Source organism: Etheostoma spectabile, chromosome 15 (genome assembly GCF_008692095.1).
Source record: "Etheostoma spectabile isolate EspeVRDwgs_2016 chromosome 15, UIUC_Espe_1.0, whole genome shotgun sequence".
In the NCBI taxonomy this organism is placed as follows: Eukaryota; Metazoa; Chordata; class Actinopteri; order Perciformes; family Percidae; genus Etheostoma; species Etheostoma spectabile.
Window position 1 is genome coordinate 2513385 of NC_045747.1, and position 9684 is coordinate 2523068.

General features: G+C 42.8%; 1 protein-coding gene across 11 annotated transcripts in view; it reads left to right on the forward strand.

Annotated features, from left to right (window-relative positions):
* The window catches only part of ep300b (EP300 lysine acetyltransferase b), a 34276-nt gene that overhangs the window by 21315 nt on the left and 3277 nt on the right, over nucleotides 1–9684 (forward strand). For 8 of the 11 annotated variants that reach the window (XM_032537228.1, XM_032537231.1, XM_032537232.1 and 5 more), the window contains exons 21-30: nucleotides 2053–2109; nucleotides 2297–2374; nucleotides 2941–3008; nucleotides 5386–5536; nucleotides 6004–6264; nucleotides 6741–6906; nucleotides 7122–7289; nucleotides 7392–7553; nucleotides 7674–7955; nucleotides 8098–9684. The exon at nucleotides 8098–9684 is cut by the window's right edge and continues 334 nt beyond it. In XM_032537228.1, coding sequence (XP_032393119.1) covers nucleotides 2053–2109; nucleotides 2297–2374; nucleotides 2941–3008; nucleotides 5386–5536; nucleotides 6004–6264; nucleotides 6741–6906; nucleotides 7122–7289; nucleotides 7392–7553; nucleotides 7674–7955; nucleotides 8098–9684 — 2980 coding nt within the window. The remainder of the gene's footprint in view (nucleotides 1–2052; nucleotides 2110–2296; nucleotides 2375–2940; nucleotides 3009–5385; nucleotides 5537–6003; nucleotides 6265–6740; nucleotides 6907–7121; nucleotides 7290–7391; nucleotides 7554–7673; nucleotides 7956–8097) is intronic. The other 3 variants (XM_032537235.1, XM_032537238.1, XM_032537237.1) reach the window with 3 other exon arrangements.

Sequence of the window (9684 nt, forward strand, 5' to 3'; positions counted from 1 at the left end):
CCCCTCCCCCATCAAAACTGAGAGGTTCTCAAGTAATGCTTGTCCAGACGAGCAGTTGTACAACTCTGGTATTAGAAGCATCAAAGTTTGAATGTGCCAGCTGTTATAAACTCTCCATTTTTTGAATAACTAACCCCCGAACCCTTAAAGACCACACAAGCAGTAATTTAGGGTTAAGATAAGATGAACCTATATTGATCCAGCATACAAGGACAGCAAAAGTACAGATAAATGAGAAAGTAAAAGAGATAAATTAAATGAGATATGTGAGAAAAACTAAAATGATAATGAAATAAAAAATACAACATTTACAAGAGCTTATGGAGACAGAAATAGCTAAATAAAGTGACCGTGGTTAAGGTGTAACCTTTTTATTTCCCCTTAAATACTTTAAGGGTAAGAAAAATCATCTTATTCCACAGTGATAGACTGACGGTGTCACATATATATTCGGTAGCAGCTTATTCCAGTCAGTCATTGAAGCGATACGGTGCTTACACTGAGTGACATATTCAAACCCAAGGCTTGTTTTTTATGGCTGTAGACATCTTGTGCATAATTTCTCCAACACCTTACATATTTGGTATGTTTGGGAACTTTTGGGATCTTTACTAGAATTCTCAAGTAAATTTCTGTTGAACTGCAACTGTGTAGTTGAATTAATTAGCAACTATTTTGATAACGGGTTAAGTCATTTCTTTTTGAAGTAAAAATGCCAAACATTCCCTCGTTCCAACTTCTCCTCTGTGACTCTTAAGAAGATGTGCTGCTTTTCTGTGTTCTATCCATGTAAATTAAATGTCTTTGTACTGTTGGTTGGACAAAATAAGACATTTGATGACATCACCTAGTGCTCTGTGAAAGTGGAAATCTTTCACTATTTTGTAACTTTTGATTGTCCAGACAGGTTGATCCATAATGATAATAACCAATGGCTGGTAGCTTTAGTTTTGACTGGAGATTGTCATTTGGTTGAAATGTTTAAAATCTAAAACAATACATTTAAAAAAAAAAGTGTTTATACCTAAAGTCCTCTTATCTTATTGGGTGATTTTATCTTTGTCATATAGTTTAATTTTTCAGTATTTCACATCACCATCATATAGTAGCCATGTTGTATTTAAAACTCTTACCTCTGACAAGTTTATTTCTCTTATCTTAGGTGTGGGATAAATAATCAGTATAACAAGACGTAGTGCTGAAATATTTAGCTTGTATGCACATTATGCTAATACCTATGAATTGAAGATATTGGATTCTGCATGCAGCCTGGAGTCCTAAAGCTACAGTAACTTTTTATATAAGAAAAACTGAGTATATCCTGGCAGTACTACATATCTGTGATAATCTGAACAAATCATGATCCTCTGCCTTCTCCTGGCGCTCCTAGTGGCATAAGGAAAACCTCCAATCTGAGCAGAGGAGTCTCTAACGCAGTGTCAATGACTGCTCCTGGACCGCTGTTAAACTGTAAAACTAAGCAGCGCTGATCAAATATGAATCAGGATTATGTTAGTGCATAGCATATTTCAAGCTTTAAATGTTTGCAGAAACCTATTTTAGTGTACTCTTTACCTGTTGTAATATGAGAAAGTTTGTTTTAACAAGTGCAGTGATTTTAGCTTAACTCTTTTCAAAATGGCTGCCGGGTCACAAACTTTCTCATTTCCCAGCTAAGCACAAGTACAATAAAATATGTACTGGTTCATATTTGATCAGTGCTGCTTAGTTTGACAGTTTGCGGCAGTTCATACGCGGTCATTTATGCTGCGTTAGACTACTTGGCTCTGATTGGTTGCTAATCTTCAGGCGCGATGGAATTTTGCAGATGCCATTAGGAGCACTAGGAGGTGGCAGAGGAATGTGATTTTATTTTTTGGCAGATAATCTTTTTCTTGTGCTATAGTCAGGATACAGTGACAGTTTCATAAATATGATATAAAAAAAAAACTTTTTATAAAAGTTACCTACTGCAGCTTTAAGAGGAGTACCTTGTTTCTGTTGCAGTGGTTTATTTTCTGATTTCTTTATTCTTTATTTTTTTCCCCACAGGTCCATCAACAAAGAGCAGTTCCAACGGAAGAAGAACGACACACTCGACCCTGAGTTGTATGTCCGCTTCTTATCTCATTAACTTTCTTTATAATTATTTTGCACCATCTCTGTGTTGCTGGAATATAAATGATTTAGTTAAAATTGCATCTTGCTTTTTAGATTAAAAAAAACATTTGAGCCATTTGAATTAGGTTATGTTACATGTAAATAATTGTCGGTCTTTTGTCTCCTCTCTTCTCAGACTTGTGGAATGTGGAGACTGCGGTCGTAAAATGCACCAGATCTGTGTCCTGCATCATGATACCATATGGCCGTCGGGGTGAGCCAGCTATCATACGCACTCTGCACATTCTGTTACATGGCTGGGTCTGGGGGGGAAAAGTGGCCTTTTGTGTTCATTGAAAAGCTTTAAAATAATCCAAAACATCAATGAATGTGCTGGAAAACAATGAAGTCCTAACACACATGAATACACAATTTCATGTAGCTGTAGATGTGCTGTTAAGATAATTGTTAAGAAAGATCAAAGTTTCAACATATTGAGGCGCAGCTTGGACAAAGTGTTGAAACTGAGAATATGAATGAGACCTGATCAGGATAGAACATGTCAACAGATATTCATGCAAACAAAGTTCTGCAGCTAAAGTGTAGAGTAAGTCCCTCATTCCCTAAAGTTTGATCTTCCTTCATGTGTGGTCCGTTTGTAATTAAAAGATGTAAGTAATTACAAAGTCATTAAAGCTGTTTAAAGAAAGGAAGACATGAAAGAATGACGTTGTCTTTTGATCAAAGCCACTTACTCATTCTCATTGGTGTTGATTGGGACAGGGCTGAATGTAACCTGCAAATTTAACCATTTACTGTTCACTTCCTCCCCAACCACAGCTTTGTATGCGACAACTGCCTCAAAAAGGCCAATAAGACGCGGAAAGAGAACAAATATGCATCCAAAAGTAAGTGGATTTATGCTAAGCTACAGGTTTATTTCATATCTTGTGTTTGTCCTGTCTGTCATTGTGTTTTTCCTTTTACTATCAACATATTAAACAAGCTCTTTACTTTCTAGTGGATAGTTACCAGTCATTCCACTCCCTAATACTTTTAAAGGGTTTTTTGGGGATCAGAATCAGTCATCAAGATTTGTGCTTTTGACTGAAACGTATGTATTTATTAAATGAAACGCTTAAACATTTTGGGAGATGATTGCATGTCTTGACGTCACCGCAAGTTTGCAAGGCAACAGGCAGAGACTCCATGAAGTTCCTGAACAACGGCCAGGCACATTAACTTTGTAAAACCATAACCATGTGGTTTTTACACTTCAGTTTTTGTACAGATTAAACAAACAAGATACAACAATATATTATTAGTGAACTTTAAAAATGCTGGTAGTTTTTGTTCCCTTCTATTTCTTTAAACTTTAGCTGCAGCACTTGTGAGGAGCTCTATTTACAGGCTTGAGGAAAATGGCCTGTTAATTGTGTGTAAGGCAAGGCAAGGCAAGGCAGCTTTATTTGTATAGCACATTTCAGCAACAAGGCAATTCAAAGTGCTTTACACAAAATCAGTTAAACAGATAAAACAAAGTAAAAACAGTTAAAATCACAAGCATTAAAAACCGGTAAAACACATGAATAGACAGTTAAAAACAAAGAGAAACATAAAACACAAGAATAAAAGTTACAGTGCAGCATAAGAAATTTAAAGAAAAGATTAGTCATTTAAAGAAAGGCAGCATCAAATAGAAAGGTCTTCAGCCTTGTTTAAAAGAAGAGAGTAGCAGCGGATCTACAGGTTTCTGGGGTTTATTCCAGATATGAGGAGCATAGAAACTGAAAGCTGCTTACCCTTGTTAGTCTGATTGGGGACAGAAAGAGACTGTCCCAGATGACCTGAGAGGTCTGGGTGGTTCATAGTGTAGTAGCAGATCAGCAATATATTTGGACCTAAACCGTTAAGTGATTTATAAACTAGCAAGAGTACTTTGAAATCAATTCTTGAGACACAGGAAGCCAGTGTTAAGACCAGAACTGGAGGGATGTGACCAGTCTCTTGGTTTAGTGAGGACTCGAGCAGCAGCGTTCTGAATCAGCTGCAGCTGGCTGATTGATTTTTAGGGAGACCTGTAAAGACCCGTACAGTAGTCAAGTCTACTGAAGATAAAGGCATGGACAAGTTTTTCCAAATCCTGTTGACACATAAGTCCTTTAACCCTTGATATATTCTTAAGGTGATAGTAGGCTGACTTTGTAATTGTCTTAATGTGGCTGTAAAGTTCAGGTCTGAGTCATGACTACACCAAGATTTCTGGCTTTGGTTGTTTTTACATTGTGTTTGAAGCTGAGCGCAGACTTTTAATCGTTCCTCTCTGTCCAAAAACAACCACCTCAGTTTTTCTTCATTTAATTTCAGAAAGTTCTGGCACATCCAGCGTTAATTGTTCGATGCACTTAGTCAGTTTTTGTATGGACTATAGTCCCTGGCGAAAGGTTATGTAAATTTGTGTGTCGTCCGCATAACTATGGTAACTTATTTTGTTTTCTCCATAATCTGAGCAGTGGAAGCATGTAGAGTTAAACAGAAGAGGCCCAGAATGGAGCCTTGCGGAACTCCGCACGTTATTGTACGCTCAGAGCATATACCTAGAGACACAAAGTAATCCTATTCTTTAGGTAGGATTCAAACCAGTTTAGTACTAAGCCAGAAAGGCCAACGCAGTTTCCAATCGGTCTAGTAGTAGTCGTGGTCGACCGTGTCAAATGCAGCACTGAGATCAAGTAATAATAAGATTGAAATTTTGCCATTATCTGTGTTAAGGTGGATGTCATTAAAGACTTTGACAAGAGCCGTTCAGTGCTGTGGTGGTGGTCGGAAACCCGACTGAAAGGTATCAAAAGTTGCTAGTGACAAGAAATGGTTGAGTTGTTGAAAGACTACTTTTTCAAGATTTTACTTAAAAAAAGGAGGTTTGATATTGGCCTTAGTTGCTCATTAGTGACTTGTCTAGTGTGTTCTTTTTTAAGAGTGGCTGATTACTGCCGTTTTCAGGGCCTGTGGAAGATTCCTGAAAGACGAGGAGGGTTCACAATCTGTAGAAGATCAGAAGTCAAACAATTGGAAACATTTTTTTCGGATACGAGAGCTGTGTCTCCGCTGTGTTTATAAAAAAAACAAAAATCTATAAAAGTCCAGGCAGAGGGGGATAATGGTGATAAAATGGCTACAGCTAGACATTAGAATAGATGCATACAGTATATATCACTCACATCTGTCTTTTCCCACCTTTCTCTGCATTCCACCTCTCTTTATCCTTCACCCTGTCTTTTGCAGGACTTCCTCAGACCAAGTTGGGGTGCTATTTGGAGACACGAGTAAATGATTACATCAAGCGGCACAATCTCCCTGAAGCTGGCGATGTCACCATTCGTGTGGTGCACGTCTCAGACAAGGTGGTTGAGGTCAAGCCGGGCATGAAATCCAGGTGAGTGAGTGAGTGTGTAACATTTAGGTTGATGGCTTTTAGTTCCCACCAATATTATTATTTTTTATTTTTTTTACAGAAATACAGTAAAGTCAGTTTGTTGCCTAGGTAATTTGAAAAAGTAAAATATATAGTATTAGTGCCAATTCATAATCCGTTTTGGAAAATTCCCCAACAGTTATACTGTAGTGTAACGGTTGAGACGTGTTTCATACTTATTTGCTAAATCCATTCTGTGCTGTGGTTTTGTACTGATTCCTTGCTGGAATGTGTGCTGCACATTGACGTGGATTATGCATTGAAAGCATGGCACTGATATTTGCATACCTCCCCATGTTGTGATGTATTTTTGTCAGACAGTTCAGAAGGTGAAACATTATGGTAAAGACACAGCAGGAAAGAGTTGCTGATGACATGTCTTGGATTTCATAGCTGTTTTCCTCACCCTGGCTCTTTTTTCCTTCCAGGTTTGTCGACAGTGGAGAGATGTCGGAGTCATTCCCCTACAGGATGAAAGCCTTGTTTGCATTTGAGGACATTGATGGCGCGGATGTGTGTTTTTTTGGGATGCACGTTCAAGAGTACGGCTCGGACTGCCCGCCTCCCAATCAGAGACGAGTGTACATCTCTTACCTGGACAGTGTGCACTTTTTCCAACCTCGAGTCATCAGAACTGGTGTCTACCACGAGATCCTGATAGGCTACCTGGAGTATGTCAGGAGGCAGGGGTAAGAGAAAAGCTTTTAGTCTCAAACATAATGCCTGCAAGAAACCCCAACTGAGCGTCTGAAATAAGTTCTAAGATTTCTCTAAATAAAAACTTAAGTATTATAGCTACACAGGTGTTTAAATATGAGCCCAGTATGCAGTGAGAAGTGTGTTCATTAAGCTAAGTTTATAGTGGGGTGTTTGCGGCGCGAGATGCTTGGAGATAAATGTAATGTTTGTTAGTTTGTACTTTCTCTGGTGTATCGAAGAATACAGCCCCAAACAATGCATTTAGCATTTACGTCTCCGTGCATGCTGGTAGATTGCACGCCATCTACGGAGGTCACCGCTAGTATAGCCACACTTCAGACTTTGTGTTCCAGGCGCCGCTACAGACCGCTTTTGGTGCATGAAAATGAGGAGCAGGCACATGGAATATAAGAAAATCCATTTACCTCTTTTCTGTTGAATACAACGCCATGTCTCCCTGTACCAGGTATACAACGGGTCATATTTGGGCCTGTCCACCCAGTGAAGGGGATGACTACATCTTCCATTGTCACCCAGCGGACCAGAAGATCCCCAAGCCGAAACGGCTGCAGGAGTGGTACAGGAAGATGCTGGACAAGGCTGTTGCTGAGCGCATCGTCCATGATTACAAGGTGAGTCCGTAGTCCCTAACCTTGTCAAACTGTTGCACAAAATAAAGACTTGTCTTTCTTTTGTAAGTTTTACTCATAAAAACCTGAATGAACCCTGTCACAAATGTACGTCAAAAACCTCAAAAGTAGGTTTTTGTGTTTTCTAAAACGATGAAAAACTAATAAGGACATTAAAGGCATTACAAGCACTTGAACCCTATCTCTTTGTGCTTCAGGATGTCTTCAAGCAGGCAACAGAGGACCGGCTGACCAGTGCCAAAGAGCTGCCATACTTTGAAGGTGACTTCTGGCCCAACGTACTGGAAGAGAGTATCAAGGAGCTGGAGCAGGAAGAGGAGGAGAGAAAGAGGGAGGAGAACAGTACCTCCAACGAGAGCACAGATGTGAGTAGAATAAAAGCACAAGTAATCATCACTTCCAGCATCACAAAGAATTGATGTTTGCCTCGTCAGTGCGATGTATTTAAAGTGACAAAACATTTACAGGTCACAAAAGGAGACAGCAAGAATGCCAAAAAGAAGAACAATAAAAAGACTAGCAAGAACAAGAGTAGCATGAGCCGAGCCAATAAGAAGAAACCAGGGATGCCCAATGTTTCCAATGACCTTTCCCAAAAACTCTACGCCACCATGGAGAAACATAAGGAGGTATGCAAGTCTAATTTGATTATAGCAATAGCTGTCTGTTTATTAATCTAACTCTAATATTATAAAAGCCTGTCTGGTTCACACTTCTTACAGCTGATCCTCTCCACTCTTAATTCCCAGGTGTTCTTTGTCATCCGCCTCATTGCTTGCCCCACCGCCAACTCGCTGCCCCCCATCACTGACCCTGACCCCCTCATGGCCTGTGACCTGATGGATGGCCGCGATGCCTTCCTGACTTTGGCCAGGGACAAGCACCTGGAGTTCAGCTCTCTCAGGAGGGCCATGTGGAGCACCATGTGTATGTTGGTGGAGCTGCACAACCAGAGCCAGGATCGCTTCGTCTACACCTGCAATGAGTGTAAACACCACGTGGAAACCCGCTTCCACTGCACTGTCTGCGAGGTGAGAAAGATTTAAGACAGGACGGCACACAATTGTATTCACAACACTTAGCTTCACATAAAAGTTTAAAGTGTATTAATGAATCCAGGGCTAGGGTTCTAATTATTTTCCCCATCTCTCTGTTTTTCCTTTCTTTCTCCAGGACTATGACTTGTGCATCACCTGCTACAACACTAAGGGTCATGAGCACAAGATGGATAAGCTAGGGCTTGGACTGGATGATGACAGCAACAACCAGGCAGCAGCAGCTACCCAGAGCCCTGGAGACTCTCGCCGTCTCAGCATCCAGCGCTGCATCCAGTCGCTGGTCCACGCGTGCCAGTGCCGCAACGCCAACTGCTCCCTGCCGTCCTGCCAGAAGATGAAGCGCGTTGTTCAGCACACAAAAGGCTGCAAGCGCAAGACAAATGGCGGCTGTCCTATCTGCAAGCAGCTCATTGCTCTTTGCTGCTACCATGCCAAACACTGTCAGGAGAACAAATGTCCCGTCCCGTTCTGTCTAAACATCAAGCAAAAGCTCCGGCAGCAGCAGCTGCAGCACAGGCTCCAGCAGGCCCAGATGTTACGGAGGAGGATGGCCAGCATGCAGAGGGTGGGGCAGGCAGCCGGAGGGCCACCGGGAGGACCTGTTGTAGGACTTCCATCACCAGGGAACAATGGTACCACGGCACCCAGTACCCCAACTTCTGGTGGAACCCAACCCCCAACACCCCAGACTCCAACTCAGACCATGCCTCCAGTCACGCAGCAGGGAATGGGCTCTGGACCTGGAGTTCAGCAGCAGCAGCTGGGTGGAATGCCCCCACAAAGTGCCATGCCTTCTCAACACCCCCTTCACCACCAGTTCCAGCAGATGGCTAGTGGAGGAGGTGGGGCTGGGGGGATAATGAACTCTCCCCAACATCAGCAGCAGATGCATCCTCAGGGCCAGCAGCAGCAAATTGGAGCTGGGACCAACCCCCAACAGCTCCATCAGCACCCCAACAATTTGCCTCCATATGCCAGCAGACCCCCGGGCTCCTCCCCGATCCATCAGTCCCAGGGAAAACCGGTCCTTGGCTCTGCAACACCTCCCCAGCAGCAGCTTGGTGGAAGTGTTGGGGGCCAACAGCCCTTGAGCCAGGCCCAGGGCCAGCCGTCCCTTCCACAGCAGCAGCAGCCCCCCTCTGGCCCTCCACCGGCAGCAGTAGAAATTGCCATGAAGATCCAACAGGTAGCCGATGCTCAGAGGAAGATGGCTCTTCAGAGACAAGCAGCTCAGGCAGCTGCCGGCTTGATGCCTCCTCACCCTCACCACCAACAGGGTCAGGGTCAGCAGATGGGCATGGGGCACCCAGGGGCTGCAGGGATGGTTGGAACCCAGGGCATGCCTCCACAGACCCAATCAGCAGTGGCAGCTTCCCGGGCCCACATGGATCAACAACAAGGTGCTTCACCAGGGATGATGGTTGGCGCTGGTGGGTCCATGCAGCAACCCCCTCAGCAGGGTAACCTGCCCCAGGGCCATCTGCCCCCTCAAGTACAGCTTCAACAGCAGAGGATGGGTGTTCCACATCAAAACCCTCAACAGCAGCAGCAGTGGTCAGGCCAGGGGATGCCACCTCAGCAGAGGCAAACTATGATGAACCAAATGAGCCATCCAGCCATGATGGCAGCTCAACAACAACAGCAGCAAATGCAACAACAGCAGCAGCAACAACAACAACAGCAACAACAACAGCAACAACAA